Below are 20699 nucleotides of genomic sequence, written 5' to 3'. Positions count from 1 at the left end.
TTTCTTTGTGTCCATCTAGGTGGTCCATAACACCCCTGATGTACCCAGCGTCATTCTTCTTTAAGATTCCCAGTACAGCATATGTGGTTTTGACCAGCGTTAACATCCTCATTGGAATAAATGGCAGCGTATCCACGTTTGTCCTGGAGCTTTTCGGCAGCAATGTAAGTTCATATTTCTCAGTTGTGCTTGATTTATATATGTTACGTAATCCAATTCAAAAGAAGCCATAAATTAACTGTGGCTGTTTCTCCTCAATGTTTTTTCAGGAGATTGGTGGCATCAACGATATCTTGAAGAACGTGTTCCTGATCTTCCCTCACTTCTGTCTGGGCAGAGGACTCATTGACATGGTGAAGAACCAAGCTACGGCTGACGCTCTGGAGAGATTTGGTGCGTATCATTCTCACAAAAACACTATTCAGTACTAATCAAACCTTTACACCACACCACTTCCCTTTTAATATTAGTTAGAATAATGTTCTTTTTAGAATGTTCATTTAGAACTTCCGCTCTAGCCAAACAGATAGCTGAACGTGTTTTTCCACAGATATTGTTTAAATAATTGCTGTTGATGATTTGGTTAGGGGCCCGGGTCAAAGTGACATCTAGTTGTGGGCATAACATGTCCTGGATCATTTCCATGGAAATGCATTAGGACTGCAGTTGCTCTGAACATAATCACATTCTAAGAAACACATTTGTAGACCTTGGCGTGCTTCCAAAACCTAGTGAGCTGCCTACTTTGGCAGTGTTTTTCAAAAGCAGTTTTAACATATATAATTCAATACCAAACAATAATGATAAAAAACAGTTCAGGAAAACTGAAAATCTTTAACCCATATTTGTGTATGCTGTGTATTTCTATACTTACTTGAGCATTGCATCATTACTTCAGCAGCATTCATGCAACACATCACACTCTGTTTCTGCTTCTACTGACATGTTTGTGCATGTTTTCAGGCGAGAATCGCTTCCGTTCTCCTCTGGCGTGGGACATGGTGGGCAAGAATCTCTTTGCCATGGCCATAGAGGGCGTGATTTTCTTCTGCATCACCGTCCTTATCCAGTACCGTTTCTGCATCAAGGCCAGGTGATGATACTTTTATACCTCACAGTGCAAAACATGGGCATGCAAAACTGTTTTAAATGTATGTAATACATGTCCTGTTTTGGTATTAATAGGTCGGTCAGCACTAAACTGAAGCCGATCGGAGAGGAGGATGAGGATGTGGCCAGAGAGAGGCAGAGGATCTTGTGTGGAGGAGGACATACTGATATCCTGGAGCTCAAAGAGCTCACAAAGGTCTGTGTTTTAAATATACATTTACTAAGGTGGCTCAAGCCAATTTTTGTCTCACTGTAATTATTGCATCAGTGTTGTTGTTCAATTCTATAATAATATTGCTCATTCTGCAGGTTTATAAGAGAAAGCAGAAGCCAGCTGTAGACAGACTGTGTGTGGGCATCCCACCAGGAGAGGTGAGATCATCTTCTTAGTAAATAAATAATAGCCTTTTGTTTAGTTCAGCCTGGTGTTGTATGATTAAACCGATGCTAATCAGGGTTTTGATGATATTATGTTCTCTCGTCAGTGTTTTGGGTTGCTCGGTGTGAACGGAGCTGGAAAGACGAGCACCTTCAAGATGCTCACAGGAGATTCTGTTGTCACTAGCGGAGAGGCCTACCTGGCAGGAAAGAGGTGCATAAATTAAAACAGCATGCTACTGATTCATTTAATACTTTAAAACTGGGTTTTTGTGTATTTGAGGTTGTTAATATGCTAGTGTAATCCTCAAAATAATGCTCATGTTTTGTTCCAGTATGAGCAGCACTTACATAAAAGTGTTTTAGTGTTTCGTGACCTTTATCATAATAGTACAAAACTCTTGGCTTGTTTTCTGCAGCGTGCTGACAGAGATCGATGAAGTGCATCAGAATATGGGCTACTGTCCGCAGTTTGATGCCATAAACGACCTGCTGACTGGACGAGAACATCTGGAGTTTTACGCCATTCTGCGTGGCGTCCCAGAGAAGGAAGTGTGCGAGGTCAGTTTTTAGCTGCTATTGAAAGGGAAAGTCTGATTGTTAATATTGCAGCTGATTATCGAGGGATCTGATTGGTTGTTTGTTGGTCGCAGGTGGCAGATTGGGGCATTCGTAAACTGGGCCTGATGAAATATGAAGACAAAGCCGCAGGAAGCTACAGCGGGGGAAACATGAGGAAGCTCTCCACCGCTATGGCGCTCATCGGAGGACCGCCAGTGGTGTTCTTGGTGAGTGTGCAACTAACTTTGTGATCATTTATTCAGCTAGTGCATCATAATCCAAAAATGCATCACAGGTTTGTAATGATTTGTTTGTAATAGAGAGCAGGGGACAAGAAGGCTACATGTAAATAATAAAATGCAAATGCTTAAAATGCAAAATAAAATACAAATGCAGACGCAACTAAAAAATTGTGCATAATTAGCAAAAGTATAAAATAGATAAAAATAAAATAAAATAAAAAAATATATATATAAAAGTGAAATATTATTGATATTTAAAAGGAAGGACAAATTGTGCAGTTGTGGATAGATATAGCTAAAAGTATAGCAAAATAAATGAAAGCTAAATAAAAAACTAAAAATAAAAGCAAAGTATTATCAACATTTTAAAGGAAGTAAAACAATTGTGCATGGCTTTCAAAATATAACAACATATATAAAAGCTGAATAAAATAAAATAAACTAAATATTAACATTTAGAAGGAAGCATTTGGCATAGATATCCAATTATAGCTAAATAAATAAAAGCTAAATAAATAGAATAAATATTTTATGCCAACCAGAGTGTGTTTTGTGAGGTGAATTATTGGTAGCAAAAAGAGCATTCATCATCAAATTGGAGCAAAACCAGAGCAAAACCTGTGCAAAGTTATTGCACTGAAAAAAAAGACAGACATAAAACCACCAAAAATGAGTCTCTTTCTTCTTCAATACCCGTAAAGCGTTTAATTCCCAAGGAACCGGGTTGCATTTAGCAGTTAAAGCGAGGCAGCGCAGCGCTCCAGTTTCCTGCTGGCCGTCAATCAGAGCGGAGGAACATGATTACGCTCTTCCCTCTCTTTATGGTGTTCTGCTTGTGTTTCTGGCTGAATTTGTGGGCGACGGTTAACCTGGCTGTCAATGTGGTTACAGGACGAACCCACCACTGGGATGGACCCCAAAGCCCGGCGGGCCCTGTGGAACTGCATCCTCAGCATCATTAAAGAGGGACGCTCGGTCGTCCTGACCTCGCACAGGTGAGAGAGTACCTCAGTCAGAGCGGCTTATGCTTTCAGTTTGACTTTTTTGCTTGACTTTGCTGTGTTTGTTTCTGCAGTATGGAGGAGTGTGAAGCGCTCTGCACTCGTATGGCCATCATGGTGAACGGCAGGTTCCGCTGCCTGGGCAGTGTGCAGCACTTAAAAAACAAGTAAGCAGTTAGACGCCAGGGTTTTGAATCATTCCAGAGAATCGACTCTTTTGAATCAGTTGGCTGAGCTCTTTTGCTGTGGCGCTTCCAGGTTCGGTGACGGGTACACCATCATCCTGCGGGTGGCGGGGGCCGATCCGCAGCTGGAGCCGATGATGGAGTTCATCGAGCGGGAGCTGCCGGGCAGCACCCTGAAGGAGAAGCACAGGAACATGCTGCAGTACCAGCTGCCCTCGTCGCTCACGTCCCTCGCCCGCATCTTCAGCCTCCTCTCCAAGAACAAAGAGCAGCTCCACATCGAGGACTACTCTGTCTCACAGACCACTTTAGATCAAGTAAGAAAGCTTTATGGGATATTCAGTGCCACAGTTTGCAATACATGAATTGCTGAGGTCAGAAAACACACAAATGCTGTACAAACTACTACATTGCTGCGCAATAAATAAATACAAATATTTTTTTTTTTAAAGAAATCAATACTTTTCTTTCCACAAGGATCAAAAGTGGCAGTGAAGAAATTTATAATGTTACAAAATATTTCTATTTCTAATAAATGCTGTTTTTTAATCTTTCCATTCTTTAAAGCAGTGGTCGGTAACAGGCGGCCCGCGGGCCAAAAGTGGACTTTAACACGCAATTCTGACTTTATAACTTGCAATTCTGTGAAAAAAAAAAAAAGTCAGAATTGTGAGATAAAAAATTGCAATAAATTTTTTTTTTTTATTCAGTGGAAGAAACGGGCTTCCATAGAACTGTGATATTTCAAACATACTGAAATACTTTCTGATATCAGTGAGCGTGGAGTGGAGCGGGAGAGGAGTGATTATTAAATGCTCGGAGCGCGGAGGGGAAATTGTTGACGCTCCAGTCCGCTCACATACTCTGATCAGACACCGCCACACAAATGTGGCTTTTTGTTAATGACTTTTGCAGGATTTTACACAGAGTAACAGCTCACTACCAGTTACAAAATACACTGTAACAGTCAGTCACAGGCAATTCTGGTTGCACTTTTCATCAATTAATATCTTAAATTATCCTTTGACTATGTTCTGGCCCACCATCTAGTGGTGACATTTTTTTTTGGCCCGATGCCAAACTTACTTGCCGACGCCGGCTTTAAAGAATCCTAAAAAAAGCAAGTATCATAATTTCCACAAAAATATGAAGCAGCACAACTGTTTTCAACATTGATAATAATCAGAAATGTTTCTTGAGCAGCATATCTGAATGATTTCTGAAGGATGATGTGACACTGAAGACTGGAGTAATGATGCTGAAAATCAGCTTTGCATCACAGGAATAAATTAAACTAAGGCTAAATCAAATAAAGGCAGTCTTGGTGAACACAAGAAACTGCAATCAAAAACATTTAAGAACTTTTGAACATTAATGTAAATTAAAAAATTAAAAACATTTTACATTTGCCGTAAAATACAAACAAAAACTAAATTATAATTAAAATGACCGCACTATGTAAAGGTCATCATTTGTGATTCAATCTGTTTGTCTGTTCATTTCAGGTATTTGTCAATTTTGCCAAGGACCAAAGTGACGAGGACCACTTAAAAGACATTTCCATGAACAAAAACGATGCCGTCGTGGACATTTCTCACCTGAACGCCTTCCTCGTAGACGAGAAGGCCAAAGAGACGGTGGTGTGATCTGCCATTCAGTGTATACAACAATCCACCTTCATGGGACTAGCGTGTCATTTTTTTGTACTATTTAGTTTTTTGTTTAATTTTCAGCTGTGTGTATTTGTGCCCACAAGATGGCGCTGGACCTGAAGCACACTACTGAAACAAACAATGCAAATCAATGCAAAAAAAGAGAGAAGATTGAAGTAAAACGAACACCGATGGCAGCGAGGCCGAGCCTGGTGCTCGTCGCTCCATCGTGAGGAAACTTGCTCCACTAGCGGTGAATGTTTGCTTGACAAGACGTCTGCAAAAATATCAATCAGACACTGCCAATGAGATATAACGTTAATTCAGGGCCGAAGTTCATCTCCTCATTTAGCGCAGGCTTCAAACTTTGCATTTCATCAACTACTCTTGGTCTTTGTACTTTTTTAGATATGCATTTTAAAACTATACTCAAATGATATTTTGATGCAACGCCGTGCAATGTTGTACTATTGTTATTATTGTCAAGTATTTGAAAGTGTCGTGCCTTGAAACAACACTCTGCTAATGGACTGGAAGCGTGGAGCACACACTGGCATCATTTAAGTCTACTGTGAAGACGGAGCGGACGACTTTAGAAGTTAACTGCATGCTTTTTACGTGGATGCCGTGGTTAGGACTCCATCGTAAGCTCAAGCATGTTCCAGCTTTGTTATCCTGAAGTATTTCTGTGTGGGTTTCAACAGATGTTCGCTGATCTTGAGCCGAGTTTAGTGGGACCTCATAGTTATTTTTGTGTCCACAACGGGCCGAAGCGGAGGCGAGTTCATATTGTGTGAAACTGTACAGAAACAAATCATGTCCGTGCCAAAGCAGGTCAAGTGGTTTAAAATCATAGCAAATGAACGCAATATCAAGCAAACACGTTGTCGGTGTTGGATATTATGGTAGTGGCTCTCAGCAGGCCACGAAATGTTACATTTTTGTTGTTTTGTACACCATGTGATTTGAAACAAGAGTTTCATTGTACAATAAGGCCTTGAGAGACAACAGCTATGTTTTGTTGTTTTTTTTTTTCATAGAAATGACATTCATAGGCCTCTAGTACAGGAGTTAATATCTCAGGATGTGCCTCCTTATCCTAAATGCTCAAGTTTAGTTTATTATACCACTGTTAGGATCTCGACCAATGGCACCGCTGTTGTTTGCCTACAGCGTGAAGTGACCAAAAGCAATGTGGTGCTACCGATTCAATTTATTTTTCAAATCCAGGAGGTGCTTTTTAGTCAAACACCTTCAGAAATTAAGCAACAATCCCTGCTGCACATTGAATGACGTGCAAGAAGAAGAAAAAATGTTTTGTCTTTGATCCAAAACTGAAGCACTTTATAATGGTCTTGACATTCATAATTCACAAACAGGACATTTTGCGTTTAACAAAAGGTTAATAGACAATTTTAGATGTCCTACCGTGGCCATTATTTTCTGTGTTACAATGTATGTGTTTACATTTTAAATATTAAAAAGCTATTTCAGTCACTCTTGTGTCCTTTTTATGTTTTGTTCTGTGAGTAGAATGAAAAAGAATTGCAATAAATAATGTTAATGTTATATAATGTTATATATATATATAAATGTAAATAAAACTAAACTGTAATTTTAAAACAAACCCCAAATCAAATAAACAAGTTACACAAAAGAAATCTCTTCATATAAACAAACTAAAAACATGTTTAAAATATACTATATTTAATTTGGAGGTTCAATGTGAAATTATGACAATATAAATATGCAATTAATCATGGTTAATTACAGAGAAATGTGTGATTACTTTTTTATATATCGATTGACAGACAGCACTAATGTTAACCTTTTAAAGATTTTAAATTTCAATTTAGTTTCTAATTTTATAGAACCCTCAGAAAGAGATCGGGACGGCCCCCACCCCCTGGCCCCCTTCAAATTTTCTGTTCGATAATCCGGCCCTCAAATAAAGCTAATCGAAGAGCCCTGCTTCAAGCAGCTTGGATTCTGTGCCTCTCCAGTCTACCTCCAGACTCCAGACCTTGATTTCCAAATGAAATGCAAAATTTACTTTTATCTTAAAAGAGGACTTTGGAGCACTGAGCAACAGTCCAGTTCTTTTCTAAGATGCTTCTGACGTTGTCTCTGGTTCAGAAGTGGCTTGGTAGCCCTTTTCCTGAAGACGTCTGAGCGTGGTGACTCTTGATGCACTGACTCCAGCTTCAGTCCACTCCTTGTGAAGCTCTCCCAAGTGTTTGAATCAGCTTTTCTTGACAGTATTCTCAAGCTTGCGTTCATCCCTGTTGCTTGTGCACCTTTTCCTACCCAGTTTCTTCCTTCCAGTCAACTTTGCATTTAATATGCTTTGATACAGCACTCTGTAAACAGCCACAGCTTTCAGTAATGACCCTCTGTGACTTACCCTCTTTGTGGAGGGCGTCAATGTTCGTCTTCTGGATCATTGCCAAGTCAGCAGTCTTCCCCATTATTGTGGTTTAATGAGACAAGAGACAAACAAGAGACACCTGTAATTTATACTGTAGGGATGGCCATTAATTGAAACTCAAATGCAAATATTCTAATATTTTGAGATGCTGGATTTTTGACTTTCATGAGCTGTAAGCTCTACTCATCAAAATTAAAACAAAAAAAACTTTTGAAATGTTTTACTTTACATGCAATGAATCTAAAATATATGAAAGTTTCACTTTTTGAAATAAATTACAAAAAAATAATGAACTTTTTCACGATATTTAAATTTTTTGAGATGCACCTGTATGACAGGTGTTGTTCTGAAGTTCCAGAGGTGTAAATGTTGATGAACACCTGGTGGGGATGTAGCTCAGTGGTATGAGGCCCCTGGGTTCAATCCCCGGCATCTCCACTTTAGCTGCTCTGTTTAATATTTACAGGTAGTTTGTCTAGCAAAGTTGTTTGGATTCTTACCACAAAGGGAAAAAACAATGGTAATGACTTTAACAGAACAATCTGTAACTTCTTCTACAGTCTTATGATTTCACGATATTACCTCTGCGCCAAATGTCCACAGGAGCTCCATAATGTGACCATAAAATGGTCGCAGACAATAAAAGGTTTTCGCACTACTTATTTTTCTCGCTAGATGGTGCTAAAGTCACAGCAAACGAGCTCCGAATCATTGTAGCGAATCGGTTCGTTCGAATGATTCGATCTGATTCACTAATTCCAGGCACGGGTTCGCAGTCTCTTTTTGCGCGAATTCTGAATTTACGTTTAATATTGTATTATCTTTTAATTAAGTTCACGGTTTATCACTATTGTCGATCAGGTTATTATAGATCACGTTTGTCTACTGTGACAATTTTGTCAACAACATAATTAACGACATTAATCCCATGCATTCCTTGTGAATCATATTAACCGAATCATTACAAAAGAATCTCTTCAAGATTCGTTCAATGACATTACGTTAACTAGCTTAACAAACGTCCTAATATTAATGTATATGCACAATCAGACACTAGCAGCTCGCGATAATGTCACACCGAGGGAACTGGAGTGTGGCATATCTGACCCTAGTTCAATGTTTTCCCGTGTGACAGAAGAAAAGGAGGAGGAGAGGACAGCTCCGCCTTCTTCACCTTGCTGTGACGGAATTCATGGGAGAATTACAGCACGTCAGATCCTGAAAAACTGATCCTAATCCATTTAGTAACAGTAGCGGCTCGAGTGTGTGTTTATATTCATGCACGATTGCTACAGCCTACGTGTCTTTGTTTCTAAGAGCATTTATGCGTATTTATTACCAATGTGCAACTTTTACAGCACATTCTTCGGAAATTGCTGCAGCGCGCGCTGATTTAGCGCTGTTTCACGTGCGTTTGTGATTCTCATCAACTCAGGAATTATGGGATGCTGCGGTAGCGCACAGGTAAGGCTTCATAATACACAACATCGTGCAAATGCATGCTGATTGGCATCTGTAAACTTTTTTACATGCACTGCATGAAGTTATGAGTGCAAGAGCAAACACTCATATTAGTCACTCATATGCAAGCAAGGGTCTTGTAGATTTATAAAATGGAAGGGATGTGTGCTTTAAACTGGGAGCTGTTGAGTCTATCGCCTTTATCACATCAAAATAACGATAAATCAATGCAGAGTTTGTTTGTCAACAGTGTAAAGCTCATTTCCGGGTTTCACTGAGAACTGGTCAAGGTGTGTTCAGACAGTCCCATCCCATTCATTCACTATGGTGCTTTCATAATGTTTTATTCCTGCTTTATGCAGCTGAACTTTTCCCAAGTATAAGATTTTGGGATAAAAATAAAAGCTTACATTTTTGGAAACCAGTGTTGTTATTTTTATATTCAAACTTATTAAAATAGTTATCGTTAATTAAAATAAAGTTGAAATAAAATAAAAATAATTCAATAATATATAAATATTAGATGGAAAACTTTAGAATAAAGCAGTTAAATGAACATTTGAAATGTTACCTTTGCAACTAACTGAAATAAAACATGTTTAAGTTGACTACTAAAACTAATAATATAAGACATATTTAATAAAAACAACAATAAATGAAACAAAAGCACAAAAAATGACTAAAACATACGTAAGCACATAAACATACATAAATACATACGTGCGTGCACACACACACGTGTGTGTGTGTGTGTGTGTGTGTGTGTGTGTGTGTGTGTGTGGTGTTTGGTGATGAGTTTTTGGCTCAAGGTCTGCATTTAAAGTCACACCAGAAGTGTTCAGCTGGATCAGGACTTGGCTTTCTGCAGATCAGTCAAGTTCTTCCACACTGACTCAATCAATCATGTCTTTTTGAACCTTGTCTTATACACAGAGACACTGTCATGTTAGAATAGAAAAGGGTCCTGTCCAAACTGTTGCAATAAAATTAGAAGCACACAATTCCCTAGAATATCATTATATGCTTAAACATTAAGATTTGTACTCATAGAAATTACTAAAGTAGTCAAACATGTTCATTAGAATGGGGTGACCCAATACTTTTGGCAATATAGTGTGTGTGCGTGTGTGTGTGTGTGTGTGTGTGTGTTTATGTGTATGTATATAAACAAGCACATAACAGAATTGCTAAAACTGCAATTTAAATGAAAACTGAACACGTAAAAAATAAAGGTCAATTTAAAATTCTATCTTAGTATATATAATACTAAAATGATACTGTCTTTTTTAAGTTTTCATTATTTTAATTACATGCTTTTTTTTGTTGTTTGCCTAAGTCGTTATGTGTTGAGACAAAAAGTAATGTACAGTTATTAAAAATATATAAAGTAATTAGAAAATGGTTCTTGATCCACAAAAAACATGTATTTATTTATGCATGCATGAATTTATTTAGCTATATTTTATGTTAAAAGAGAGTTTGTGTGTGTCATGTCAATTATGTCAACTTCCCCTTTACAGAAGACCCGCGAGTGGAAACCCTTAGAGCAGAGGAAGTGCACAGATATCCCATGGCTGCTCCTGTTCATCCTCTTCAATGTCGGCATGGTAGGAAACACAATTCACATATTAAAAAAAAATTAATAAATGCTATTATTGAACACTATTACAAATACAAGAACATTAAGTGAATTATAATTATTATTCATTTTAAGCAATGTCATTATCATTGTCTGATGTTATTTTTTATTATTGTATATAGTAGTAATAAGTGTTTAAATGAAGTGCATTTAATTAATTGATTCAACTTAAGTACTTGAATTAAATGGACAGTATTCTGTCTGTTTTTATATGGTAAAAATATCTTTATATAGGTAAATAATTCACCTGAAAATCAATTCCAGGGGGCATTTATTGCCCATTAATAACTGGTGCCACCGGTTGTGTCCCGTGTCCTGATCTTCATCCTGTGTTTCTGCGGCAGCTCTGCATCTGTGGCTTTTCCATTGCGACAGGGGCCGCGTCCAGACTCATATCAGGGTACGACAGCTACGGGAACACCTGCGGTCAGAAGAACGCCAGAATCCCAGGAATAGAGCTCAGCGGCCACGACCACACCTCCAGAAAGTGTGTGAGAACGAGCGGAAACACAGCTGCCTCCTCTGTAGATTTTACAGGTGTTGAGTGACAGTTTGTTCAATGATTTTGTCACAGGTATGTTTTTTTCCTGGACCCCTGTAACATCGACATACTGAGAAGAAAGATTAAATCTGTGGCTTTGTGCGTCTCGAAGTGTCCAGACGCCGAGCTGAAGACTTATGAGGATATCACAAATTTCTCTACAGTTAACGGTGAGCTCAGTGCTGTCACATGTCCTGAAATGGGATTTATGCCTAATGGTGTTTTGTTTTCCTGTATTGTTTTCTCTAGGATCTGATTTGTGCTCCTATGATGTACAACCGGACATGTATTCCTCTCACCCTAATAGGGTTACAAAATGTCCAACACTTCCTGTCCATCCGAGGTAGTCCATGTATTTAGTCCATGTGTGTTAGTTTGGGATCTGTACGTTTTTTTAGGAATGTATTTGAAAGAAGTCCTTTCTGCTGTATTAATTTTTTTGTAAATGTATATTTTTTATATGCTTTTGAACACTGTCTGTGTAGTGCATCCATACCTATGTTTCACCGCTGTGTGCCAGTTGACATTTCCTGCTACGCCAAGTTTGCAGAGGCCTTCATCACTTTTGTCAGTGATAACAGCGTGGTGCACCGAGTCATCGCTGGAGTCATGACATCCAAAGAGATCATCATGGGCCTGTGTCTGCTCGCTCTCGGTCAGCTCATTACACGGCACTCTTCTCATGAAAACTTCAGACCAACATTAATACAAATTACATGAATCAAAACTTCCATTAACATCTCTTAAGTTTTAGCTTCATAAATACAAAACCTGATTTGCATCAGTGCTTTTTTAGTATCGAGATACTATTATATTTTTATAAATTTTTAAATAATATATATTTTTTTAAATTATAAGAAATATCATATAAAAACATATTATTTTTAAGCAATTTACTAATATTTTGAACTAATTTATACATTTTTAAGTTTTATTTATTTTAGTACATCAAACTAAATTAAAATGTTGCCAATGTTTCCTGAGCAACTAGCTGAAATAAGTTTTATTTCACTTACTGTTTTTTATTATTATTACATTTTAAGTTAGTTTTGGTATTTTATGTTGTGTTTTTCTCATTTTTATTAAACATGACTATATAATTTTTATTAGTTTTAGGTCATTTGTAGTTATTTTAATACATCAATTTAAACTAAATGAAAATGAGAAATGTTTCCTTGGCAACTAGCTGACATGCATTTAAATTTAAGTTAGTTTTAGCCTTTTTTTTTTTTTTATTTGTTTTTCTCAATTTTATTAGTTTTTGTCATTAAACATGACTGTAGCTTTTATTAATTGTTAAATTAAGTTTTTTAGTTATTTTACCACATCAGTTTAAACTTTTTGTGTTTTCATAATTTTATTACTTTTTGTTTTTATTAAATATGAATGTATAGTTTTTATCAATTAATAGCTTGAGTTTGATTTTATTGTATTTCCTTGTAATTTCAGTTTTAATAATTTTGTATTTTTTTTGTCATTTTTATTAGTTTTTTATTAAACCACTGTATTGTTTTTATTGATTACTAGCTGAAACTTGCTGAAATAAGTTTTTTATTTCATTTCAGCTAATGTTTTTATTTCAAATATTAAAATGTTGTTGTTGTTTTGTGGCTTTATTTTAGTTTTAGTTAACCGTAATAACTGATTTAGCATATGTTGAAGATCAGTGGTCAGAAGAGCGAGTTTTAAAGCACTGTTCTGTCTCTGCTCTGTGCTGCAGTTCTGTCTCTGATCCTGATGGTTGTGATCCGCTACATCTCTGTGGTTCTGGTCTGGATTCTCACAGCCGTTGTGGTGGTCGGGTCAATTGGTGAGACTTTAGTATTTCATAGGCTGCAGGTCATAGTGAGCCGGTGAAGTGTGAGGCAGCGCTGTGTTTGTGGCAGGTGGGACGGGGATCTTGTGGTGGCTGTATGTGGATCACAGTAAATCTGCGAATGCCACTCTGGAACTGGAGGTGGCCGAAGACAACCAGAAAGCCCTGCTCATCTACGCCATCGCTGCCACTGTCTTCACTGTACGTTTGAAGTCCCATACTACTATATATAAAACTTGTTTACTATGCAGATATGTAATATTGAATAATGGTGCACCTCAGGTGATTCTGCTGCTGCTGATGTTCTTCATGAGGAAGCGAGTGGCGCTCACCATCGCTCTGTTTCACGTGGCTGGTAAAGTGTTCACTCATCTGCCTCTGCTGGCCCTGCAGCCTTTCTGGACCTTCCTCACGCTCATGCTCTTCTGGGTTTACTGGATCACCGTGCTCCTCTTCCTCGGATCCGCAGGTCTGTCAGAGCAATCAAATGAAGGTCTGGGGTGGGCGACATTTCTGGTAGTCACGATATAGCTTCCTATCTCAATTGTTATGTATTTGCTCCAGTAAAGTACATTTAAAATGACAGAACTACACAAAGTGTTATTATTATTATTATTATTTTTTTTTTTTTATTATTTACTTACTAATCAATAAAAAATTTATTAACTCTAATGGCATTTTGCTTAAGTTTACATCTGAAACGCTATAAAAAAAGTCTCTTTTTCTCATACGCATACAAATGATCTCTATATTCACAATGTGCTTATTTTTATCTCAGAAGAAATATTATCATAAACATTCATTATATTCCCCAGCCTTAATCGGATGGTTGTTTCTCCAGAAACAGTGTTTGAGAGATCTGTTTTCCCCACAGGAAGTCCAGTGCAGAGTAACCAGACAGGTCTGGTGGAGTTTCGAATGGACGGGCCGCTGCAGTACATGGTGTGGTACCACGCCGTGGGCCTCATCTGGATCAGTGAGTTCATCCTCGCCTGTCAGCAGATGACCGTAGCCGGAGCTGTCGTCACTTACTACTTCACCAGGTCAGAGGTCAAAGGTCATTCGCTTTCCTCCATCTGTCCATAAAGGACAACAGTCGTGAGTTCTACCCTGTTTCTGTGTCTGATTGTAGAGATAAGTCTCAGATGCCCTTCACGCCCATCGTGTCGTCTGTGCTGCGTCTGATGCGCTATCATCTGGGCACCGTGGCGAAAGGAGCCTTCATCATTACTCTAGTGGAAATTCCCAGACTCATCCTCACCTACATCCACAGTCAGCTCAAAGGAAGAGTCAGTCACATTCAGCTCATCTTAATGTCGCAACAGATTTGGTTTCAAATAGAAATCTTTTGTAACATTGCGAATGTATTTACTTTCAGTTTTGATTGATTTAATGCATCCTTGATGAATTAAAGAGCTGAAACCTTTGAACGGTAGCATAGACTCCTAAACTTGAGGCCTGTTTTGTTGCTGTAGGAAAACGCCTGTGCGCGCTGCATGCTGAAGGCGTGTATCTGCTGTCTGTGGTGTCTAGAGAAGTGCCTCACTTACCTGAACACGGTGAGTCTTATGGCACAAATATAAGAATTAATTTGTTTTAATTTGATACATTAATCATGTGGCTTTTTTTCAGAACGCATATACGGCAACGGCCATCAACAGCACCAACTTCTGCACGTCTGCGCGAGACGCTTTCTTCATCCTCGTGGAAAACGCTCTCCGTGTGGCAGCTATCAACAGTGTCGGGGACTTTGTGCTGTTTTTAGGAAAGGTATTTATTCACAGATTCGCAGCTTCCCTTTATACTGCGGAGAAATCAGTGTTATGTTACTAAATATTTATATGCTATTTATAGTATTAACGTTTTTATTTATTTCATTTTCATTGTAATTTTAGTTTGTTTTGGTAATTTTGTTCTTATTTATTAGTATATATATATTCATATTTATTTTATATGCTTCTATTTAGCTTTAATATATTTTTATTTCTATTTCAGTTTTGGTCATTTTAGTACTTATATTATTCCAGTTAGTTGGCAAAGCACCGTGTATTATTTTCAAGTTTTAAACCATTTTCTTTTTTTCCAATTAACTTTTTTTTTTTTTTTTTAATCTAATATATATATATTTTTTTTTTAAGTACTACAACAGAGAAAACTAATCAATACAAAGCATTCTATATAGACCTAAAAAAAAATAATAAAATGACAAACACGAAACAGACATTACTAAAATTAAAATCTAATTCACAATATTAAAACTTTAATAATGATATATTAATGATGCTAAAATTGGCTAAAACAGTGATTCTAACAGTTGTTTTTCGTGTCTGCAGGTGTTGATCGTGTCATGTACGGCGTTTGCGGGCGTCCTTTCGCTGAACTATCAGCGTGAATACACCGTCTGGGTGCTGCCGCTCATCATCGTGTGCGTCTTCGCCTTCCTGGTGGCCCACTGCTTCCTCTCCATCTTTGAGATCGTAGTAGACGTTCTCTTCCTCTGCTTCGCCATCGACACTAAGTACAACAACGGCAGCCCGGGCAGAGAGTACTACATGGACAGGGCCCTTATGGTGAGACAGTTTCTGGCAGCGGCTATGTGCACTAAGTGCACTATTTCCTTCTTTTTTTATTGAAAATAAATGCCTTTCTGATGCGATATGTGATTTGAAAAGTGAGAAAAAAGTTGGGCAAAAGGCGGGTTCGAACTCGGGTCGATCGCGTCAAAAAGCAAGCACTTTTTGCCGCTGAAACTGATGTTGAATTGGCGTCTTTTTTTAGTGCTGACTAACTCAGTCACACGTTATTGGGAGGAGTAGTGTAAATACCCTTTGCCAACAAGATGGGCTATTTGCACTTAGTGTAAATAGACACTCCGGACAGTTTCCCTTTCATTTCCTCTGACCTCAAGGTCAATGAAAAAGTCATTTATATACGTCTTGTGTTGTTGTATATCACATTAAATATGTTGTTGGTGTCTCTTTGTGATCATTCATGTAGGAGTTTGTAGAAAACACCAGGAAAGCCACAGAGCGGTACGGCAAAGTAGAAGGAGAGAGTCGGGAAATGAAAGCCATGGTGAGTTTAAAAGGACAATTATTATAGTTTCTTTTTCTTTTTTTTTTCAGTTGATCAGGTTTCTCATCAAAAACACCTTTTTAGTGCTGTGTTCCAATCAAGTTTGATTTTGTAAGCCCATCTTAAAGAGGTAGTTCACCCAAAAGGGAAAATTGTCATAATTTACTCACCCTCATGTTGTTCCAAACCTGTACAAGTTTGTTTCCTGTTGAGCAGAGAAGATATTTTGAAGAATATTTACAGTTGCCATTGACTTCCATTAGTATTTTTGTTTCTTCCATACTGTGGAAGTCAATAGCTACTGGTTTTGGTTACCAGATTTCTTTAAAATATCTTCTTTTGTGCTCAACCAAAGAAAGAAATGAACAACATGACGATGTTTAAATGTTGACCATTTTCATTTTTGGGTGAACTATCCCAATTAGACATTTGGAAGTTGGAAATTCCAGCAAAATAATTAAATATACATTTATTTGTTTACTCGTGTATCATTTATTATATTTCAGACTGGAGGCACACTGGCTTGATGAAGACCAGCGCAGTATTACATCAGCTGACACTCTATGGTGATGCAAAAGTGCTATTGAGATGCACAAAAGCTTCTCTTCAGGGATTACAATGTGACAGACATCTGTCATGACTGCAGGGCATTTGACATTAGAAAAGCTCTAGGACAGTGAGCTGGGTACATGCACAAAAACACAACACAAACTGGATGTAGATGTCTGTAGTGCTAATATATCTGCTCCTAATTTTTTTTATAAAAAAAAAAATTAAACTTGCGTGGGAAAAGACTTGAGGTTGAATATTTGCAAGTTATTTAAAGTAAAAATGTAGGAGCATAAATCAGTTTTTTTTCTAATAGCATTTTTATTTGTATTATTAGATTAGGGTAGTCAATTTTATACAGAAGTTATGGACTAGCAATAGCTGCCTTAGTATTTTAGATATGTTGGTTAAAAATGCAATGTCATAAACTCCTGCTTTAGTTATCTAACTTTATTTTTTAAGGTGCTTTTGTATTTTATCTTGTTTATGTCCTTTGATTTTGAAAGGATGTGAAATCCACTCCTGTCTGCAGAGACTCGAACCGTCATTGTTTTTCTATGTAAGCAATATTATTGGATCCCCTCTCCTCAGTTTCAGATCAGTTGAGTTATTCCTTGAGTATGATTTTATTATTCTTGAGTAGTTCCTGCTTATATTTTCTGATGATTTTGTTTTATGCAGCAGTATGTTATGTTTCTACATGAACAGCATAATAATGATTGTTATTTCCCTCGTGCCAATAAGCTGAAGTGTGTAATTTATACATCACAAACAACACTAAATGGAATTGCAATCTGTTTGTTTGAAAAGAACAAGGCTCTGATGGCCTGTTTGTCCCAGCAATCAACAAAGTTTGTGCAATTTCATTTAGTGCAGAAATTACACATTAGCTTCAATCAAGTGTATTTGTGTGAAAGGAAAATCTACTTTTAACTACCATTTTTAAACACTGCATTCAATAAAACCAAAGAGACGTGCAACGTTATTGATTCATTATTGTATCAATGTTCATAATGAAAGTGAGTGAAGACTGAATGAAAGAAAACACAATATCGAGATATCCAGAACAAATTGAATTTACTAAAGGATTCAATGGGCGGTTTACCAAATGAATTGTTGAATTGAAACCGATTAAAGGCAGGTGAGTTTTGAGATGTTCTTTTAGTTTAGGTATCGTGGGCTGCTCTTTACGACACAAAAGACCGCGCAGAGGCAGCTTCAGTAATTCACTAGTGCCTTCTTTCACTGTCACTTTCCCATCATGCTCCAGCATCGCAATGACATCTGTGGAAAGATACGTATGAATGCTTTGCTTTATTATACAGCTGCTTGTTTCTCTAAACAGCTTTTTTTTTCCATTTATTAAAGGAATCGATCACTCAGAAAGGAACATTTGCAGAAAATATATTCGCTCTCAGGCCATTTAAAGATGTAGATGAATTTGTTCTTCATAGGAACGGATTTGGAGAAATTCAGCATTACATCCCTTGCACTACAGTGAATGGGTGCCGTCAGTCCACGAGTCCAAACAGCTGATAAAAACACCACAAGTAATCCAAACCACTCCAGTCTCTCCATTAACATCTTGTGAAGTGAAGAGCTGCATGTTTGTAATAAACAAATCTATTATTAAGACATTTCAACTTTACTTTTCAGGTCAAAATATGACTACACAATCCATAATAATGCTTCCTCCAGTGAAAAAGTCCATCCCCTCTCACATTGAAATCCACCCACTTGTTTAGAGCTGTTTTGGACTATTTTTGCTTGTAAAAAATGCTTGATCTGTGCAGATTTACCTCATGATTCAGACGAAATGACTTTCACCGGAGAAAGCATGCAATATTATGGAATAGAGGATTTATATTTTAGCCAGAAGCAACAGTCTGAAATGAAAAACATCTTAATCATAGATTTGTTTGTTTCTTACAAACATACGGCTTTTCACACAATTGATGGACTGGAATTGTGTGGATTACTGTGATGTTTTTATCAGCTGTTTAGACTCATTCTGACGGCACCCATTCACTGCAGAGGATCCATTGGTGAACAAGTGATGTAATGCTACATTAGAAACAAACTCATCTAGATCTTGGATGGCCTGTCAGCAAATTTTCATTTTTCAACTATTCCTTTAATGATTTACATCCATGTGATGGAGAAAGTAATTACATTTTGATTATAAGACTACAAAGACATTAATCTTTAATTTTGAATAACCGGCTGTTTTTGTGTATAATGTACCTTGAGACTCCACAAAATAGTCAGTAGTGAAGGAATTCCAGTGTTTCTTGTTCTTCAAGCACGGTGAGTCAAAGTCTTGGCTGATTACTTGCAGGTGGACATGACAGAAAAAATAAACATCCTAAACATTTAATTCATGACAAGCCCCGCCCTCCCCACATCAGCAGCCAATCAGGACGCAGATGCATGTACCTCATGCTGGGGATGGCGTGATATCCCATGCTGAAGCGCCATTTGTGAGTTTGTGAGCGTCAGGGCACTGCTGCAGCATCTGATCCCCCACACACTGCATGTGTTTGAGCAGAGCCTTCAGGCTGGAGATAGAGTCCCACGGCAGCACCAGCCAGTGGTACTGTGCCTTTGGGTACTTGTACTTGATGACCACGACCCTCTCATCTTTATACACCTGAGGATAAATACTGGTTTACTGTAACTTATTCCTGTGATGCAAAGCTGAATTTTCAGGATTATTTAATGAATAGAAAGTTCAAAAGAACAGCATTTGGAGTAGGATTCATCAAAATGTGTAACAATGTAAAAGTCTTTATAGTCAGTTTCAGTTTTTGAAAAGAAATTATTAACTTATACCTGCATCTCAGGGTCCTGCATTGACACTTTAAGCTCTTGGCTCCAATGGCCAGCAGATTCCTGGGAAACAATAAAGTTTGCAGTGTTTTAGTCTACAGTGAAAGCTCAATGTAGTAAAAGAGGTCAACATTTAAAAACAATCTTTAATATAGACCTTCAGAATTTCTCTAACCAGCTCAGAAACTTTTTTAAATTTAAAAATAGGCAAAAAAAATATCAGTACAATGCAAAACTACTCCCTAAAAGTCCTTAATTATTGGTATAAACTATCATATTTGAATTTCATTGCAAATTATTGATCATTTCTGACCAAATGAAACTGATGGCAGTGTCTTTTTTGGCGGAGGTGAATCGTCTGACATTCTGTGATGGTCTGATGGTGTGTTTGCAGGGCTCTTGATCTTCTCTCTGTTCCCCTCAGAGCTCACCCGTTGGGCTCTTTTTGAAGGTTTGCTCAGCTCCACGGCAGATCTGGGTGTGGATGTGTCCTCAGTGAACTTGACAGTGTAAGGATACTGCTGATTGACCATGTAAAGTCTCTGGTCTGGCTTTACAGTCACCTGATTGTAGAGGTGGGCGACATGTGGTTTGTAGGATGTTAAGACCAGTAACCTGTGCAATACAGCCTCAATTACAAGAGAACACGACATTTGTGGAAAAAATAGGTATGCTAGATGATGAATAACACATAAATGATAAGTGTGCTGCACATTCTCTAAAATGTTAAAAATATATGCAAGTAATTATTGCTTTTCATTGCTGGGTTATAATTCTCCCTTGTGTTTATTTAGTGAAAATAATGTGGAATTCTGATTGGATTATTTTTAACCAGAATTGTACTGTACATAAATGAAACATTTTAGCCTATTGCACAAAACATCTGACTGAAATTATAATTTTTTTAAACATACAGAGATAAATATGGAGAAAGTGTGTCAAATACTGTTGTTGTTTTTTTGATGACACTGTACCTGATTGCCTTTGCCCACAACCACATTGTCCACATTGACACCCAACTGTTAAAAAGTAAACAAACAGTTTAAACATGCAATATTATATTTAATCAGATTTGTTTTCTTTAATATTATATTTTATTGTCTAGATTATAATATTTTCTTTGAATATTTACTGTAATATTGCCTGTTTAACAGTGATAAATCCTCTGTTGCAATCAGTTCTCAATTCAACTGCAAGAAAATAAAAACAGATTATTGTTTTATTATATAGAA

The 20699-nt window shown here is 37.4% G+C and overlaps 2 protein-coding genes and 1 pseudogene across 5 annotated transcripts in view; 2 read left to right on the top strand and 1 right to left on the bottom strand.

Annotated features, from left to right (window-relative positions):
* Window positions 1-6626, top strand: part of LOC306873432 (phospholipid-transporting ATPase ABCA1-like) — a 37535-nt gene extending 30909 nt beyond the window's left edge. For both annotated transcript variants that reach the window (XM_079422712.1, XM_079422711.1), the window contains exons 39-50: window positions 20-164; window positions 270-393; window positions 964-1093; window positions 1186-1306; window positions 1420-1482; window positions 1596-1702; window positions 1908-2049; window positions 2142-2276; window positions 3183-3286; window positions 3367-3459; window positions 3551-3794; window positions 4983-6626. In XM_079422712.1, coding sequence (XP_079278838.1) covers window positions 20-164; window positions 270-393; window positions 964-1093; window positions 1186-1306; window positions 1420-1482; window positions 1596-1702; window positions 1908-2049; window positions 2142-2276; window positions 3183-3286; window positions 3367-3459; window positions 3551-3794; window positions 4983-5123 — 1549 coding nt within the window. In that variant the 3' untranslated portion in view covers window positions 5124-6626. The remainder of the gene's footprint in view (window positions 1-19; window positions 165-269; window positions 394-963; window positions 1094-1185; window positions 1307-1419; window positions 1483-1595; window positions 1703-1907; window positions 2050-2141; window positions 2277-3182; window positions 3287-3366; window positions 3460-3550; window positions 3795-4982) is intronic.
* A 1939-nt stretch (window positions 6627-8565) lies between these two features.
* LOC306873402 (choline transporter-like protein 1) lies at window positions 8566-17621 on the top strand. Of its 2 annotated transcripts, none has more exons than XM_079422665.1 (16): window positions 8566-9021; window positions 10539-10625; window positions 11002-11144; window positions 11232-11368; window positions 11448-11541; window positions 11684-11853; window positions 12919-13008; window positions 13085-13215; window positions 13297-13483; window positions 13889-14057; window positions 14147-14303; window positions 14490-14573; window positions 14647-14784; window positions 15348-15584; window positions 16012-16089; window positions 16596-17621. In XM_079422665.1, the coding sequence occupies exons 1-16, from the start codon at window positions 8998-9000 to the stop codon at window positions 16614-16616; spliced, it is 1947 nt and encodes a 648-aa protein (XP_079278791.1). In that variant the 5' UTR covers window positions 8566-8997; the 3' UTR covers window positions 16617-17621. The 2 variants fall into 2 exon arrangements, with proteins under 2 accessions (XP_079278791.1, XP_079278790.1); XM_079422664.1 differs by having other exon boundaries at window positions 8766-9021; window positions 10922-11144.
* Window positions 17622-17639: 18 nt separating this feature from the next.
* LOC306873758 (aprataxin-like) lies at window positions 17640-20467 on the bottom strand (annotated as a pseudogene). The gene is made up of 7 exons: window positions 20442-20467; window positions 19899-20082; window positions 19471-19530; window positions 19075-19288; window positions 18883-18986; window positions 17767-17922; window positions 17640-17668 (listed from the first exon to the last, which is right to left on the bottom strand). The product of its transcript is annotated as an aprataxin-like (transcript).
* Between the last annotated feature and the right edge of the window lie 232 nt (window positions 20468-20699).

This window comes from Barbus barbus (assembly GCF_936440315.1).
Source record: "Barbus barbus genome assembly, chromosome: 8".
Classification (NCBI taxonomy): domain Eukaryota; kingdom Metazoa; phylum Chordata; class Actinopteri; order Cypriniformes; family Cyprinidae; genus Barbus; species Barbus barbus.
The sequence above is the reverse complement of the archived record's forward strand: the minus strand, read 5'-3'. Positions and strand labels throughout refer to the sequence as shown.